The sequence below is a fragment of the Mus caroli genome, unplaced genomic scaffold, assembly GCF_978045245.1.
Source record: "Mus caroli unplaced genomic scaffold, Mus_caroli_1 scaffold_8, whole genome shotgun sequence".
Taxonomy (NCBI): Eukaryota; Metazoa; Chordata; class Mammalia; order Rodentia; family Muridae; genus Mus; species Mus caroli.
Window position 1 is genome coordinate 11,902,364 of NW_028227263.1, and position 17,992 is coordinate 11,920,355.

The window sequence follows — 17,992 nt, forward strand, 5'->3', positions numbered from 1 at the left end:
GAATACCCTGGGTGGGCTGGAGTGCACCCTTAATTCCAGCCCTTGAGAGGCAGGCAGGACCTCCATCCTGTGTCACAGAGTGAGTTCCAGGATAGCCAGGGTGGGAGGGGGCGGGGCTGTCCAAACAAACTAACTAACTAACTAACTTTTAAAAAGAGGAAATAAATAGACAGTGGACCAGAAGCTCCCAGATGCATATTCAGCATTGCCTTTTGCAGTTTTTGAAGCTCTGGCCTCAGAGCTGTATGTAGGCTGTGCTTGAGGGAGAGGGACCATACATAGCATCCATTCTGTCCCCTCTGCCATCTTCCTGTAGGATGTTTCCTTCATTTCTCTTCCTGCAAAAAGTGTGTGTGTGTGTGTGTGTGTGTGTGTGTGTGTGTGACCAAAATTCAATATAAAAATTTTTTACAAGAGAAGAAATAGGCAGTTTCTGTGAGTTTTAGGTCAGCCAGAGTTACGTGATTAGACCCTGTCTCAAAAAAGCAAAGTAAAACAAAACAAAACCCAGCTTAATTACCTCTAACCATTAGGGCTTTCCTGTGTCCCAGTGCCTGAATAATGACATAGAGACTTACTTTCATATTTATGCCTAGGCTGTATGCTAGGCTCGCTCCCAACTCTTAACTTACACTAACCTGTTTATACTACTCTATATCTGCCATGTGGCTGGTTACCTCTCCTCAGTTTCATATGTCAGACTTCCTCCGAGTCCAGGTGATAAATCTTCCCACGCCTGACTCTTTCCCAGAGTTCTTCTCTCTGCCATTGGTCCACCTTCTGTGCTATCTTTTGCCATAGGCCATAGGCCTGTTATTTTAACCAATGAGAAGGTGCCTTAGGCAGGCAAGGAAGGACAGAGACAAATCTTCGCACAGTGTGTATAAACATTATCCCTTATAGTTATCAAAATTATTCTTTTCAACAATATTCTAAGAGGACGTAATTATTTCTCTGCTGTTTGAAGGTTTATATTGGTAAGAGATTGTTCTGAAGTGGGCTTCCAGAGCTGAATTCTTTTGCTGTATTCTCTGTTGAGGGTTAAGGACACCTACCTGAAGCAGGAGGAATGTGGGTGTCCCCAGTGAGGCTGTCCTCAGAAAAGGTGTGTGGTAAAATGAAGCAAGCAATCTGGATTGTTCGTTTTGTCTTTTAAACTGGAAGCCAAGAACCTCCTAATCCTCCTGGCCCTATCTCCCAGCGCCAGCAAGAAATAATTTGTTTTGCTATCTGGTTGACCCGTTTTTCACTATTTGGGATATAGACAGTTGTGCTGTTCGCTTAGTTTGAGAAAAAAAGACTTTGTCCAAGTAAAATGTGTATGTGCGTGAGGGCAGCCTGAGAGCAGGTCTCCTGGGAACAGCCCACCCCGGCTGCCAACAGCCTTTGCTGCCCAAACCCACTTTAAGCTGGGTCCCTCCAAAACCCTCCAGGTGACTAGAGCCACTCTACAAAAGGTGTAGCAAGGAAGCTACCATGAGCTAAAGACAAGGAGAAGGGGACGGAGCCTTAAAACCACAGAGGTCACAGGAGGCCAACTTTCCAGTTGTGGGGGTTTTAGTGAGCTGATGGTTCTGATAAGCCGGGTGAAGCTCCATTTGGTGGCTTGCCTTGTACTTTAAAAAATAGAAAATTTTGCAACTATTAAAAAGGACTCAGACTAAGTAACATCTTTTCAGAAATGAGCTGGGGTTTGAGAACTGTACAAAGTGCCTTCCCTTCGGGCTCTCCCATTTGCTTGCAAGTAATTGCATGGCCGTTGATTTGTTCTTTCCCCCATATGTGTGCTGTACATTTGAACAGATTGTTCTAAATGCCTGCAGATGCAAGGCAGCATCGGCAGTGACAGCTCCCTGCCCCCCTACAGCCTTTCTGCCACCACTTAGAAGTCTGTGTGGGTCAAATGATGTCTAAGGTGACCCAAGCAAGGCTCTGGTCGTATTCTTGTACGTGCCTTTATGCTTTATTTTAGTTTTGTGAGATGAAGTTTCACACTGTAGTTCAGGCTGGCCTTGACTTCATGGCAATCCTCCTGCCTCAGCCCCTGAGCCCTGGGAATTCAGGCAGGAGCCAGCACACCTGGCTGGTATGCTTTCCTTTATAGAAACTCTCGGTGCAATTGGGCAGCACTTAGTTCCATTGGCTCGGTGCAGTGATGTGAGGGTGAATCTGATTCCTCTGCTCATGCTAATGTGTGTGAGGAACAGCATCAAGCTGGGCACACAGCAGAAGGAAGGCAGAGAAGCAGGCAGGGCGTTTTCAGAGAGGAAAGCCATGACATCGTGTAGAAATCACATTTAACTTGCCTAAAGGACAATTGCATCCCCTGTCCTTATTTAAGGCAACAGCCTAGACATTTCTTTCTTTGTGTGTATTATTGCCTAAAACTTTATGGAATTGTGGGGTCATTTTTTACGGGAATACTGTTACTTAGTCTCATGGATGTTTATTTTCTCTCTTTAGGATATTGAAAAAACCTATGAACTTGTGTGTCAGGAAGGATCCATCTTAAACCCAGACGTGGGCGACCTGGTGGTCATCCCTTTGTATCCCAAAGAGAAGTGCAGCCTGTTCAGGCCAGCGGACGAAACCGAGAAAAAATGCCAAGTGTATCAGAGACGGGTGGTGCTGACCACCAGCTGCGGGGAGTCTCTGATCTGGAGCCACACGGTCAAATTTGTCATTGATGTTGGTCTGGAAAGGAGGCAGGTAATTACCATCCTGGGGCCAGTTCACCAGTAGCCAAAAAGTGAGGGTGCACTGTGACCCAGGGCTCTCTTTATCGGGTCAGATGGGCTTGCAGTAGTTGCAGCCATCAGTTAGAGTCTGGCTGTATCTCATTAGCATCTTGGTAGTCTGGAAACAAATTGAGGGTCAGAGGCTTGAGGAAATACCAAACTTTAGCCTAAAGGTATTAGTTCCTGTCCCCCTGCCTGCCTGTCCTCCCTCCCTCCCTTCCCTTCCTTCCTCCCTTCCTTCTTTCTCCCTTTTAACTGGATTAAGCCAGGACCTGCTGCTTAGTAGCCCAGTGCCCAACCCCTTGTGTCTTTAGGTAAGCTACTAGCATGGTACATTATTCAGCCTCTGAAGCTTCTCTGGTATATTGTATCTAGTTGTCCATTTATCAGTGTAGTTAGCATCTTTAGGGAAATTGGTTTCAAGTGAATTGACTACTTAAAAATATTTGATAATTGGGCAATTTTTTTCATTCTAAATTCTTCTTTTTTTTATTAGATGTTTTCTTTATTTACATTGGAAATGTTATCCCCTTTCCACCTTTCCCCTCCGAAAACCCCCCTATCCCATTCCCCCTCCCCTTGCTCACTAACCTACCCACTCCCGCTTCGCTGTCCTGGCATTCCCCTAAACTGGGGCACAGAGCCTTCACAAGAACAAGGGCCTCTCCTCTCATTGATGTCCCACAAGGCCATCCTCTGCTACATATGTGGCTGGAGACATGGGTCTCTCTATGTGTACCCTTTGGTTGGTGGTTTAGTCCCTGGGAACTCTGGGGGTACTGGTTAGTTCATATTGTTGTTACTCCTCTGGGGCTGCAAACCTCTTCAGCTCCTTGGCTCCTTTCTCTAGCTCCTCCATTGGGGACCCAGTGCTCAGTCCGATGGATGACTGTGAGCATCCACTTCTGTATTTGTCAAGCACTGGAAGAGCCTCTCAGGAGACAGCTATATCAGGCTCCTGTCAGCAGGCTCTTGTTGGCATCCACAATAATGTCTGGTTTTGGTGGTTGTTTGTGGGATGGATTCCCAGGTAGGGTAGTCTCTGGATGGTCATTCCTTCAGTCTCTGCTTCACACTTTGTCTCTGTAACTCCTTCCATGGATATTTTGTTCTCCCTTTAAGAAGGACTGAAGTATCCACACTGTGGTCTTCCTTCTTCTTGAGGTTCATGAGGTCTGTGAATTGTATCTTGGGTATTCCGAACTTTTGGGCTAATATCCACTTATCAGTGAGTGCATACCATGTGTGTTCTTTTGTGATTGGGCTACCTCACTCAGGATGATGTTTTCTAGTTCCATCCATTTGCCTAAGAACTTCATGAATTCATCGTTTTCAATAGCTGAGTAGTACTCCATTGTGTAAATGTACCACATTTTCTGTATCCATTCCTTTGTTCAAGGACATCTGGGTTCTTTCCAGCTCCTGGCTATTATAAATAAAGCTACTATGAACATAGTGGAGCATGTGTCCTTTTTACATGTTGGAGAATCTTCTGGGTATATGCCCAGGAGTGGTATAGCTAGGGCCACAGGTAGTGCTGTGTCCAATTTTCTGAGGAACTGCCAAACTGATTTCCACCAGCAATGGAGGAGTGTTCCTCTTTCTCCACATCCTCGACACCATCTGCTGTCACCTAAATTCTAAAATTTTTTCTTTTTTATATATAATTTATTTACTTTATGTGCATTGGTGTTTTGCCTCTGTGTGTGTGTGTGTGTGTGTGTGTGTATCTGTGTGAGGGTGTCAGATACCCTGGAACGGGAGTTATAGACAGGTATGAACTGCCATGTGGGTGCTGGAACTTGAACCAGGGTCCTCTGAAAGAGCAGCCAGTGCTCTTAACCAGTGAGTTAACCAGTGAGGCTGGTGGCAGATGATACTGAGGTCCCATACTACAGAGTGCAGTGGAAGCTGGCAGCTTTATATGCCAGGTCCCTTGCAGTTTCTATCTCCAGCCCCCTAATTCTAAACATTTTAGAAAGTAAATTATTAAAGTTGGGCAGTGGTGACGCACACCTTTAATCCCAGCACTCAGGAGGCAGAGGTAGGTCTCTGAGTTCGAGGTCAGTTTTGTTTACAGAGCAAGTTCCAGAACAGCTAGGACTACACAGAGAAATTCTGTCCTGTCTCAACTAACAACAATAATTTAAAGATAATAAATTATTATAAATGAAATGACTTATTGCAAATTATTTGTATCACGGTTCCCTTGAAATAAGTTGTAGGTAGTCTCTTTTGAGCCAACATCTTGCCCTGAAGCCTGGCTGGCCTTCATCCTTCAAGTGCAGGGATCTTAGTCTCGCTCCACCACACCTGACTTGTTAGAGTCAGTCTTTGGTCACTTCACTGTCCCTAGAGCACAGGCTGTCACACGCAAGAGTGACTGTTAGTGCCGTGTGGCATTTGCAGTAGGTGTACTACCCAGAAAACCCCATGTGTATCGTAAGCACGGCCACTGAAGTAATACTCAGCCTGAGCAAAACATCAAGTCAGGTCAGCCCGATTGAATGGAAAGCCTTTCTTTCATGTGGCATTGTGTGTGTCTTGGGAGGGGGGCCCCCACTCACCAGCATGAGGCTGATGGCAGCTGATACTGAGGTACTTCAGAGGGCACTGGAAGCAGGCAGCTTGCAGATCCATATGCCAAGTCCCTCCCTTGCAGTTTCTATCTCATAGTGTGTGGTAGACACCAAAGAGCCTGACAGCATGTCTGGTGGTACTGAGGGCAGTCACTGTGGGTAGAGGCAGGTGACTTCCCCTGAGTTCCAGGAGCTAACCTGCTGTGTTTCTGTTAAAGGTATATAACCCCCGGATCAGAGCCAACTCCCTTGTCCTGCAGCCCATCAGCCAAAGCCAAGCAGAGATCCGGAAGCAGCTCCTCGGGTCTTCTCCCTCAGGTAGTGTGGTGGGCACAAAGCAGTGTGAAGTCCGCAGGGATGCCACAGCAACACTGAAGCCATTTCCCTTGACTTTTTTAAGGAAAACTTTTCTGTCTGTACACTGAAGAATTTGCCTCCAAAGACATGAGGCCCCTTAAGCCAGCGGAAATGCAGGAAGCCAACCTGACTAGCATGGTGCTCTTCATGAAGAGGGTGGACATCGCAGGCCTGGGCCGCTGCGACTTCATGAACAGGCCAGGTAGCTTTACACTCTGCTTTTCTTCCTATTCCTGCCATTTCTCCCTGCCTCACGTGTCTCCTGACAGCACGAAGCACCTATCACTGTAAGCCAGCATGCGGTTCGCTCAGTGCTGACTCAGTGCTGTGTGTGTGTGTGTGTGATGAAGACTTGTCTTAGTTAGGGTTACTATTGCTGTGATGAAACACCGTGACCAAAAGCAAACTGGGGAGGAAAGGGGTTATTTGGTGTACACTTTCAGATCACTGTTTATCATGGAAGGAATATTGAAGACAGGGATTCAAGCAGGGCAGGGATCTGGAGGCAGGAGCTGAAGCAGAGGCCATGGAAAGAGACTGCTTATTGGCTTGCTTCACATGGCTTGCTCAGCCTGCTTTCTTATAGAATCCAGAACCATCAGGTCAGGAATGGCCCCACCCAAATGGGCTGCCCTTCACCCATCGATCATTAATGAAGAAAATTCCCTACAGCTGGATCTTATGGAGGCATTTTCTCAATTGAGGTTCCCTCCTTTCAGATAACTCTAGCTTGTGTCAAGTTGACATAAACTAGCCAACATAAGGGTCAAAGGTCAACATAAGGTATTTTCCTGTATCACTCTTTACCTTCATTTTTGAGACAGGGTCTGTTATTCAACCTGGAGTTCACTGAATGGCTAGACCTGCTGACCATCAAGCAAGCCTCTGGGATTCTCCTAACTGCCCCTCCATCCCCCAGGCCCTGAGATTCAGATGTGCACCAGCAGCCTGGATGTATATGTGGCTGCTGGGATCTGAATTCAGCTCCTTATTCTTGGGTGGTAACACTCTACCCACTGAGCCATTTCCCCAGCCCAGAGAGTGTCTTATGTTTTGGACACTGGAACCAGAAGGACTGGCCAGAATAGGGAGGGACAATGGGGCACTGCTATCTAAGGGCAAGACGAACAGAAGGTAAGGGACACATTCCCAGTGGCTTGGAAGTCCTCCTCGTGGATCTTGTTAGCACCTAGGGAAAACCCACTCAGATTTCACTCCTTTGCAATTTAGGTTCAACACGTAAGGGAGGGGAGATTCCTGAAGCAAGACTGAGACATTTGAATCCTAATCCGAGCAGTTTCTTCCTGGGGTTTACTTTCTCCTGTGCCCAGAGCTACTGGAATGCTGAGGGGAAGAAAGGCCAGTGAAGCCAGGCTAAGCAACTGCTACCTGAGGGACAGCCACCTATGCCCAAGGCAGAGCAGTGTTAACTGCTCAAAAGGAAGTCAGCTGGTGGCTTTCACTGCATTCCCAGTTGTCTTATCCTCCCTGGCAGGAGGGGGTTAAAGCCTTCTTCAGCTCTAGGTACAGGGTCTGGGACATGGTGGCAGCTGTACTTGTCAATAACCAGCTGGTGAGGAAGGTCTGCCAGCAGCCATAGTCTGTGCATCTTATCTGTTTGAACCCTGGCCTGTTCGCTAAACACTTGGTCATTTATATATGTTTATTGGTGTGTTAAATCATTTAAGACAGTAGCCCAGTGACTGGATGCTGGCTTTTTTTGCTCCACTTTACAGACGAGAAACCAAGTTGCTAGATTCAGGGCAACTCACAGATGGAGCAGGTGGCACCTTCCCTGCCAGTGGCCGCTGTCTGACTGTCCTGGCCTTCTTTTCCTGCGAAAGGTTCCTGGGTGGCTTTCCCTCTTGTCTCTGGTGTTCCTTGCCAAGCCGGAGCAGCAGGAGCCTATGAATAATGAGTGGAAGAGCTCAGCCAGGGCTCCCCGTTTCCCCTCCCAGCATGCTCCTGAAGCTGATGGGAACCTAGCTAGCCCCATGGCCAGGGAGACACCAGGCTGTCAGAGAGGGTTCGTCTCCTCTCACCTGCTTTCTTCTGTGACTTGGAGCTTACCTTCCAAAAAGCAAGCAAATGTCTAGATCACTGAATGAAGGGCTCTAACTTAAAGTATTGGCAGCTGTTTAATCAATACCTTAGTTTTTACTTCCATTTACGGAGAAATAACTTAAATTTCCCCACACTTTTGGCCAGTGGCTAAACTTTTCCATGATGCTTACCCTGGAAGTAAATGACAATCTGCCTGTAATGTCTCTGTCCTTTGCTGTATTTTGCAAGACAGATAAGTAGGAGGTAGGAGTGTTTGAGGTGGGGGCTGTGTGACCCAGGCCTGTGTGCATGCTGCCTTCACCTCGTCCTGGCCCTGAGGATGACATCTCGGGTGGGGATCCCAACCACTTCCTCCTTGCTGCATGGCGGTCCCTGAACTTCACATCGTCGGTGTTTGCCACAGACGGATCTGCTACAGTGATCTCTCCAGAAGCCTCCTCTGCAGAAGGGTTTTCACTGTTTCTGTTGCTTTTACATTTTGTTGTTAGGGGTTGAACCCAGAGCCTGAGCAGCCTATGAGAGTGTTCCACTACTGAGACACATTCCAGACTAGACTTTTTTCATGGTCGGGATGGGTCCTAGAGACTGCATGCTGCAGCGTTGGCCCAAGTGCGCGTCACCCGCTAAGGCTGCCGTCCAGCCTACCACTCTGCCTTGGTGCCCTCAGCATCTTTCTGCTCAGGACAGGGGATGTTTGATGGACTAGATGTGAAGGGGGAAGTAAGAGTAGGCCTGCAAGAGGGTTCTGAAGAAATCAAACATCAGAGATACCTGAAAGGAAGCTGTTGGCTGGCCTGTGGGCTCCCTGCTCTCTGTGTGGCTCCTGTTTGCTGCTTACCTCGTGAGGTTTCAAACTGATAACTGGGAACAAAGGGGTCAGAGTCACCATTTATTTTTGGCTCCTGATAATGCCAGCAGCTGTTTTCTGCTGTGCTTGGGGAAATATCATTGTGGATGAACTCTGACTCATCATTTTGGAAACAAAAAAAAAAAACAAACAAACCAAAAAAAAAAAAAAAAAAAAAAAGGAAGAAGCTCATGACCAACTTATAATTGAAATGTCCGAGCACAGCGAGCTCTGGCTCTCAGGCTCGGTGAACCGTGTGGCAGTAGATTTGGCTCTCAGGCTCTGTGAACCATGTGGCAGTGGCCTTGGCATGACGAGGCTCTTGGCAGCTAAGTGAGTTCCCTCGACATGGCGCTCTGCAGAAACACGAAATCCAGGGGGGTTGTTTTGTTTTGTTTATTTGTTTTGTTTTTCCCTTTTCCTTGGCTGCATGAGGAATGACCTCCACATAAGTGTCACAGCCACTGTTGATCTGGGTCAGGAAGTCCAGGACTAACCGAGTGCCTCAGCAGAAACAGATGGCTGAAACTGTTACTGTCCTTGGAAGGCGAAGGTACCTGGACAGGGATTTGGAGAGAAACCAGGCAAAATGTCCCTGACTCTGCTGAATGTCATCTCTATGCTCTGATTCAGAATTTGTTTTAACTTGTTGCAGATAAAACTGGTTTTGAGTTGAGATGACCAGGATTTCTGAGATTTGAAAAGAAAAATGAGAGCCAGGCATAGTGATACGTGTCTATAACCACAGTGCTTACAGAATGGAAGTGGAGGCAGGAGAATTGGAAGTTCAACGTCAATCAGGATAGGTTATTTCTCTGCCAGTGAAAAGAGCCAATTCAAGCCAGATTAGAATATACTAAAGGCAGGTTTATTGGGAAGCAGCTCTCGAGGAGTTCTTGGGGTCCCAAGGACTGAGGCCAGGGGAGTCACCATGGGGAGAGGGAAGGGGAAGAAAGAGAAAGGGGGTGGGGTGGGTGCAGAGAGAGAAAAGAAGTAGAGGGGGCAAAATGTCTGGATTATATAGGGAAGAGCCTCTGGGGAAGGGCAGCCTAGCCCCTGGGCTGGAAAGTTCAAGGTTGGGGCAGGGTCTGAGGGATACTAGGAGAAACTGGAGGCCAGGTCTGAAACCAGAAGCAGGTGGGAAGGGAGGGAGGAAGGAAGAAAGGGAGGAGGGGGAGGAGGGAGGGAGAAAGGAAGAAAAGAAAGAAGGAAGGAGAGAAGGAAGAGAAAAATGAACTGTACCCACTAGGACTTGTAGCTTGGTGTATGCAACAAGACAGGGTACTGAAGAGAACACACAGTGCGGGCGGGGCCAGGCTCCTCCTTGCAGAGGCCAATTAGAGAGGGGAATCCAGCTCTGCAGTGGCCCCATCAGGGCTCAGGTGCACACTTTTCACTGAGTTAGTGAACCTGGTGCTTCTGTCATCATAGCCATACTCCCAGAGGCATTTGTGAGGATGTCTGCAAGTCTGTGATGGGTTGAAAACACAGATTGGTCCAAAGTGCCACAGTCTGTACTAGGGAGTGAGAGAATGCCACCTGCCAGCTTGGCTCAGTCATCAGAGCTGCATCTGGAGCTTTGGACAGAGACTTCTCTCTGCAGGCAGGACGCATGCTGCATGTTACCTCCGACAGCCCAGAGCTAAGCAGTTGTTCAACCACTGCACCTGCAAAGACCATAGCTAGAATCTTGTTGTTGTTTATTTATTTTTATTACATTTATTTGAGAAGTTCAGAATACAACTTGCAGGAGTCAGTTCTTTTCTTCCACCATGTGGATTCCAGAGTGTCATTCAGGCTGTCAGGCTTGTGCTGCAAGCATTTTCCCAACTGAGCCATCCTCTGGTCTGAGTGCTGGGTGCTGCACAGACACCATTGTTTGTGCAAAGGCCACACAGAATTTATCACCATCTTCAGAGAGGGATATGTGCATTCTTGTGTGTGTGCATGTGTGTGAGTGTGTGTGTACAGAGAGGAACATTCCAAGAACAGTTTCCAAGATGCAACCCACTGGAGCACCTTGGAAGCATTAGAAAGTCATTTTACAGATAGATACTGAGAACTTAATCAGGGAGGAAGTTAGAGGCATAGGATAGAAATAGCTTTAATATACCCACAATCAGAGTAACTGCCTCAGGGCTCAGGTCAGCTAGTTAATATTTTCATCCCTTAGAAAAGTGACCGGGGTTCAATAAATGCTTGGCATTGCAGGTCTGAGCGACTCCTAGCTGCCCAAGGCTACCTACCTGGACTAAGAAGGTACTTTCCATAAGTGTGCAAACAGACAGTGATCACAGTGATTGCCCCTGAGACGTCACCACAGTGCCCCTGAGACGATGTCACCACAGTGCCCCTGAGATGGGCTTCTAGGTACTAAGACTGCTGGCCTTGCCCTTTTAGAGTCATGTCAGCTGTGCTGGCAGAGCATGGCTTCTGGAAGGGTGTTGCTCACTAAACAAAATACGGAACCAGCTGGCTGGCCACTCAGCCTTGGCCAGACGAGATTCAAATGTAGAAATGCTGTGGATCTTGTAAAGGTCCTGCACACGCCAGGTTCTAAGAAGTGTGGCCTGTGACACTGTCTTAGAAGCTGTTCCCCCCTCCCCACTCCACCCGCGACCCCCACCCCCACCCCCGTCCTCATCAGAGCCAGGCTCTTAATCCTGTTTCCAAAATCCCAAAACTTGTAGAGTGCATATTGTCCCTTTGTGGACATGGACTCGCCTGCTGGGCAGCCATTTTAAAGCTTGGACATTTATAAATATTAATTTATTACTTTTATGTGTGTGGATGTTTTGCCTTCAGGTAGGTCTGTATACTAAGTATACAGTCCAGAGGATTAGGATTGTAGTTACAGATGGCGTGAGCCACCATGTAGGTACTGGGAATTGAACCAGGGCTCTCTAGAAGAGGAGCCAGTGCTCTTAACCATTAAGCTAGTGCTCCAGCCCCATGCATTGTTTTGGCCTGTTCTTTTTTTCCCCCTGGTGGTTTTGGTATAGCCAATGCTATGCTATCTCACTACGGCGCTAAGCCTTGTTTGAAGCTTGGTCTTTGATGCTGTGGAGTGGGGAAACTTCTAGTTACACTGCAAAGAACACCTTTCATGGGCATCATTGTGTGTTAAGAGCTAGCAGTCACAGTGCCTTATCCTGGGGGACACTGACAGCTGTGTCTTAAGGAAGGCCACCAGTCTTCTTTAGCATAGTGTGAGCAGGCATAGCTTTGTGTGGAGACAAACTCAGCCCCTTTCCGACCCGGTTCTCTCTGAGACCTAACTGGTCCCGGTACTGATGTGGCTTGCTTGGCAAAAAAGTCGGATGGAGGCCTGTGGCTGTCTGTGTTCCACTTGTACTTTCTGCTGTGTCACAGGCAGGAGCCAAGCTGGTATGGGTGAGGTCTCAGGGCCCAGCAAAGCTCAGCTGAGCTGTCACCCTTACTCCTGAGCGTCTGAGAGTCTGTCACAGCCATCATCTGAGAGCCAGGCTCGGGGCATGACTTCTATCAGTGTCCTGCTCGTGGTTGGAGAGTCCGCTCTCAGCCCTTCCCATGTCTAGTGACCGAGGAGCCCTAGTCTTTCACCCTTGCTGGTAATACAAGCTGAGGAGGAGCATGCTGAGGAAGGCCTGACTGTGGCTTTGAGGCCTGCTTACCAGAGACTTCCTGTCTTGTTCTGTACCTGGAAGTGCTTACCCATCCCAGACAAGCAGAGGCAAAGGCTCTGTAACATTCCCGAGGGGAGCTGTATTTAAAACCTGTTTCCTATAGGATAATATAAATATAATGACGTGAAATTGTATAATGTCAGCTAGGGCTCCCAGTTCTCGCTGTTTAAGCACAGCCATGCTCCTTCCTGCAGCTGCCCTGCACCTTCTCTGCCACATCAGATGCCCCCTTTCAGGTCCCTCAGATCCCTGGTGGAACTCTGGGACTACTTTTTAAGTAACCTGTTAGTTCCTTTCCTGGAACTGCAGAATGTGTGTTTACCAGTAAGGTCAAGCCCAACGTCCCCAGGGAGAAACGATAAAGAAAGCATTCCACTTACTAAATGTTGATGTGGGGGGGGGGGGGGGGGAGATCACAAGCAATAGGTGAATGATTTCACTGTCTCCCGGAGTGTTAGTCTCAGCAGGCTCCTCCCCACCCTCTCTGTTCCTAGTCTCTCACCTCAGTTGCTCTGCTCTCCCTGCTGTACCCCAGACCACACTTGTGGTTTCTAAAAGCTTTCCTGGCTTCCTGACCATAGTGGAAATCTGATCACATTAGAGCCTGTGAGGAGGTTGCAGAGTTTCTCAGTGTGCCTTGAATTCTGACAGTTACCTTTGGTGGTCAACGTGTAAAGATAGCAAGTGAGTCATTGTTTTCTCGTCAGCCACTTAAAACTCAGGGACAGGCAGATTCAGTTGCTTCCTGGGTTAGGCCTATAGGTGTTGCCTCCCGAACACCACACACATTCCAGGACTGAGACCGACAAAAGGCAGTTTTCAGCACAGTAGGAGTTGGTGTAGCCTTTATAGGAGTACCAGGTGGCAGACAGGTGAAAAAGTGTATTTAATAGAACTTGGTTCCAGAAGGACAGAGACTAAGTAGACTTCTTTGTGGAAATTGAGCAGATGTAATTAATACACACTGTAGTAGTGCCCGTGTTATCTAAGAAATGAGAGATGGGATAGGTTTGTCTGTTTGCAGGAACCTTGTGTGTTTGTGTCTGGCGTTTCTGCTTTTCTTGTGACTTCTAGGCCACTCTGTCTTAGCTCTTGTTCTCCTTGTCGGACCTCAGTTTACCAGATTCTGTACCATGTATGTTTTGCCTTATTGAGCAACAAATATTATATCTTCCCTTAAGTATCCTCAGGCTGGCTTTGTAGGCTTGTTCGAGAGCTGCTTCCATGGTTCAGCATTCTGTGCCTGCAGCAGGCTGCCTAGCTGGCTAGCCCGTTGGTGAGAGCAGGCTCTGCTCCAGATGTTGTTTGAGTACCTCATGTTCCCTCTAAGTCACAGCGACTGGAACATTGCTGCCTGGTCAGGAGAGATCTCAGATCCCTAGATCCTCAACTTTGACCCCTCAGAACTGCAGCAAAATGCAGTGAGTCCCTGGCTGTCCTCTGAGGAGCCTGCCACTGTGTCAGGGCCCTTATCTAGATAGCCATAAGGTGTACCCTGTCAGCCCCTCAGAAGCTACCGGCTTAGTGTCTGACCAATTCTTGCTTTACCGATTCTGTTCATTGGTTGTTTGTTTTATGCAAAAATGAAAAGTCACTACCTGCTGCCCCCTCAGTTGTGTAAAATTCACTTTTTTTCCTTTCCTAGCTCCAGAAAGCCTGATGCAGGCACTGGAAGATTTAGATTACCTGGCAGCCCTGGACAACGATGGGAATCTCTCTGAGTTTGGAATCATCATGTCTGAGTTTCCTCTGGATCCACAGCTCTCAAAGTCTATCTTAGCATCCTGTGAATTTGACTGTGTAGATGAAATGCTAACCATCGCTGCCATGGTAACAGGTATTCCTTAAAGACCTTTCTGTCTAGGTACTGTGAATCCACAGCACGTACAGATTTAAATGGAGTCTGGATGTAAGGGGATAGTAAAGTGTTTTAATAGACTGAGAAGGGGAAACTTTTACAGTTACCTTAATTAATGCAAAAACATAAAAGGCCAAAAGGCGTTTGCTTGGCTTTTTGCCAAAAGGACGAGTGTATCGCACAACAGGCAACAAGCAGTAGTCCCAGGCGGTGTCTCCCAGGCAGCCGGGCGGGCAGCATGTACTTCCTGTCAGCTTCATTATCTTATACTGGCTCCTATTATCTTCATACATTCCTTGACAGCAGCACGGCCTAAATGCTGTGCTGCATCTGAACATAGTCCTGAGCCTATGTCTGACCCTCTGGGCCCCTTGACATTTGGACGCACTGCTTCCACCAGAATATGAGCAGAGTGCTAACTGCTATTGGCAAAACAACGTAAGACCACTCACTTTTCATTTCCTTGGCTTCCAAGTCAACAAGAATATTAAGAACAGCACATTGATCCAGAGATCCAAGGCAGGAGTGGGTTCACAGATAGGGGGTCCTGCCCCTGGGCACACCATCAGGCCAGGATTGTCCTCCATGTTGCTGACTGTGACTTCTTGAATCTTAAAGCTCCCAGTTGCTTTTTGCACGTGCCTCATGGTGCTGAGGAGGCTGCAGTGACTTGCTGGAAAACGTTCTTGCACCCTGAAGGTGATCACTTTACGCTCATCAATGTCTACAATGCCTACCAAGATACAGTTCTGAACTCTGCCAATGAACGTACGTGAATATGATTCCCCCAAACCACCTCCCTAGTCCCTCACCCTTCCCCAGAGGAGGCGCAGATACTTGAATTATTTACTAGCCTCCCTTCTCTGATAGTCCCACCAGCCACTTAAACAGAATGGCACTGAGTCCCTAAATACACCACAGGCCACTGCCATCCACCCAGAGGCCTAGCATGTCACGGCACAGGTCTGGATTTGGGGAGCTGTAGAAGCTGCTTTCAGAAGCAGCACGCCTGAAGCACAGAGACGGGTGCACCTGAATTGAAGTGGCTACTGTAATGCCCCAGGTGAGGGCCCACTGCTGGGGAAGCTGCCAGGGCAGGGGACAGATAGCAGGGGCTAGCAGTGGACCAGCCGGCTTCCCCAAAGGAGGCTCTTCCGCTTCCCCCAGAGCAGCCTCACTTCCTGTGCTCCAGAAGATGAGGTGTGAATGACGTTTGCAATGATGTAGAAAAACTGAGATCAGACTGCAAGGCAGTAGGCTCATGTCAAGAGCAGGGACTCAGTGTTTCCACGTGGACTGGAGGGAAAGGCGATCGATCAGCTTTTGAGCGGCAGGCTGGGTTGATGGCATCAGACCAAGTGTGGACTTCTGCTACTCTGAGTGGAACACGTGGACAGGACAGGATAGATGAGGGTCTGATGTCCACTGGGCCAAGGCTATCCACATTCTTCAGTCAAGACACAGTTACAGGTGCCAAGAAAGTACCTTCAAACTGAATCAGACTAGCACATTTGAATTTAAAACAAAGTTGCACCTAGGGTAGGCAAGGAGCCAGTGTTTGACATAATGAACTCCCAGGTCAGCCTGGCAGGTCCTTACTAAATGAAGTATGGGATGATCCGAGGAATAGATGCTAACAGCTCCCCTTCAGCTCTGGATCTCTAGCTCTATATATCCTTGCTGTTCAGAGAAGGAAATGCGGATGCTGATGCAGTCTCCGGTGTCTCCACAGGCACAGGTGACAGCAATGTGCTTCTCACACTGACACACTGTCTAGTACGGTGAGCTCACATACCCTCAGCAGCAGCTATGGGTATGGCGGATCCCACAGCCCCCAGTGAACCTAATCCTAGCCACCTTCCTACCACTCACTCCCATGGCCTTCCATAGGGCTTAGAGAAGTCTAACACACCATCTGAGTGGCCTTTGTTCTCCCTCTAGACTGTGTGGAGATGTGGTGTCACGATTGCTTCCTCAGCTGCTCTGCTCTCAGGATGGCAGACGTTATCCGAGCAGAACTCTTAGAAATTATCAAGCGGATCGAGCTTCCCTATGCAGAGCCTGCCTTTGGCTCCAAGGAAAACGGTCTGAATATCAAGAAAGCACTGCTCTCTGGGTACTTCATGCAGGTAAGCAGGGCAGAGCTGTCCTGGCAAGCGTGAGCCCCACATGCCTGGGAAACTCAGCCAGCACTCTCTCATGGTGATAGTTTTATTGACCTTAAACTTTTTAAGGAACACTAAGAAGATGTTACTTGAGGTTTGGTATTTAAGTACACGTCTTCTCAAGCCAGAATCCTTTATATTAACTTGACACACCACAGCTCCTCTTTTCTGTTTACTAGTGATCTGAGAGCACAGCAAGCCAATGTACTACTGCCTCAGCTGTTCCTTTCGTCCCCGTGAGGAGCCTCATTAGTGCCAATGATAGAAGTAGATATGTGCTTCACATCAGAGTGCGCAACACTGTACCAGTCTTAATGACTTTGCAGAATAGATTTCTTCATCTGTGAGGGAAAGCAGGTATCTACGTAAGAGGGCAGAGTATGAGCTGAGCTGACGACCAGGCATAGGTAGCCTGGAGCACATGGACAGCATGGCAGAGCAAGCATGCTGGGGTTTATTTCATGACCTCAACGCTAACTTTACAGCAGCCCCAAAGTGCTGCAGCTGACACTGTCACCGGCTCAGGTTTGAGCCACCATGTGGTTGCTGGGATTTGAACTCTGGACCTTCGTAAGAGCAGTCGGGTGCTCTTACTCACTGAGCCATCTCACCAGCCCCCGGCTCAGGTTTAAAGACAAAGTCACTGTGCCTTATTTTCTACTGTTTGAAAATACGAAATCTGTGACAAATTTTATTTTAGCTATTCTATATAAAAATCTTCGGATTTTTTTTTTTTAACTAACATGTTGTGTATCAATTCTCTTTCTTTGAACCTGCCTTTTAGATTGCTCGGGATGTTGACGGGTCAGGTAACTACTTGATGCTTACACATAAGCAGGTTGCTCAGCTGCATCCCTTATCAAGCTACTCCATCACCAAGAAGATGCCCGAGTGGGTCCTCTTCCATCAGTTCAGCATATCTGAGAACAACTACATCAGGGTCGCCTCTGCAGTCTCCCCTGAGCTGTAAGTCCAATGGAGACAGAAGGGCTTCCTTTTTAATTCACACCTGTAGGAATAAGCCACACACGGATTGTTTCATTCTCACTTATGAGACTGCGAGAGAGAAGGCACCAGGGCACTGGCTGTGTAGAGGAATAGGCTTAGCCAGCTTTTAGCAACAGATAGCCACTGGCTGGAGCTGCAGGTGGGAGATGGGGTGATGCAGAGGAGGAGGGAAAGTGAGGTTGAAGAGACAGGTAGTTCCAGAAGGTATACAGCTTTTTACCCCTAGTGCAATGCACAGCAATTAAGTTTAGGCAAGAAGAAGGCTCTCTATCCTATAAAGATCCCTAGCTGCTAAGTGGTGAAAGGACAGGAAGAGCAACACTGGGGATGGGGACTCAGCTGACTCCAGACTCAGCCTAAAGGCACCGCATGATGTTCAAGGTCGCAGCTTACACAGGTGGACTCAGAGTAGAGCTAGGTGAACTTAAGTGGCAAAGACTCCCCTTGTTGCCTACCAAGTATCCACTCTGATGAGGGTGTGCTGCACTTCCACTGTGTGGATTTGTACCAGAGGAGTAGCATTTGCAAGTGCAGGGAGTCTCAGTGCAGTACCACCAGAGCCTGTGTTACCTACAGAAGCAACACAAGGTACCGAGTCTTCCAATGAAATACCAAGTTTGCACATGCTCCCCAGGGCTGGAGGGGACCCGTACCCCCACATCTGCCTGTCACTCCCCAGCGTTCATAGTTCTGTTTGTTTTAAATGAACAG

General features: G+C 48.0%; 1 protein-coding gene across 4 annotated transcripts in view; it reads left to right on the forward strand.

The window, feature by feature from the left end:
- Nucleotides 1-17,992, forward strand: part of Dhx32 (DEAH-box helicase 32 (putative)) — a 60,500-nt gene that overhangs the window by 42,224 nt on the left and 284 nt on the right. For all 4 annotated transcript variants that reach the window (XM_021166201.3, XM_085841217.1, XM_021166200.2 and 1 more), the window contains exons 5-11: nt 2,464-2,709; nt 5,536-5,635; nt 5,718-5,876; nt 13,896-14,087; nt 14,727-14,876; nt 16,050-16,237; nt 17,058-17,239. In XM_021166201.3, coding sequence (XP_021021860.1) covers nt 2,464-2,709; nt 5,536-5,635; nt 5,718-5,876; nt 13,896-14,087; nt 14,727-14,876; nt 16,050-16,237; nt 17,058-17,239 — 1,217 coding nt within the window. The remainder of the gene's footprint in view (nt 1-2,463; nt 2,710-5,535; nt 5,636-5,717; nt 5,877-13,895; nt 14,088-14,726; nt 14,877-16,049; nt 16,238-17,057; nt 17,240-17,992) is intronic.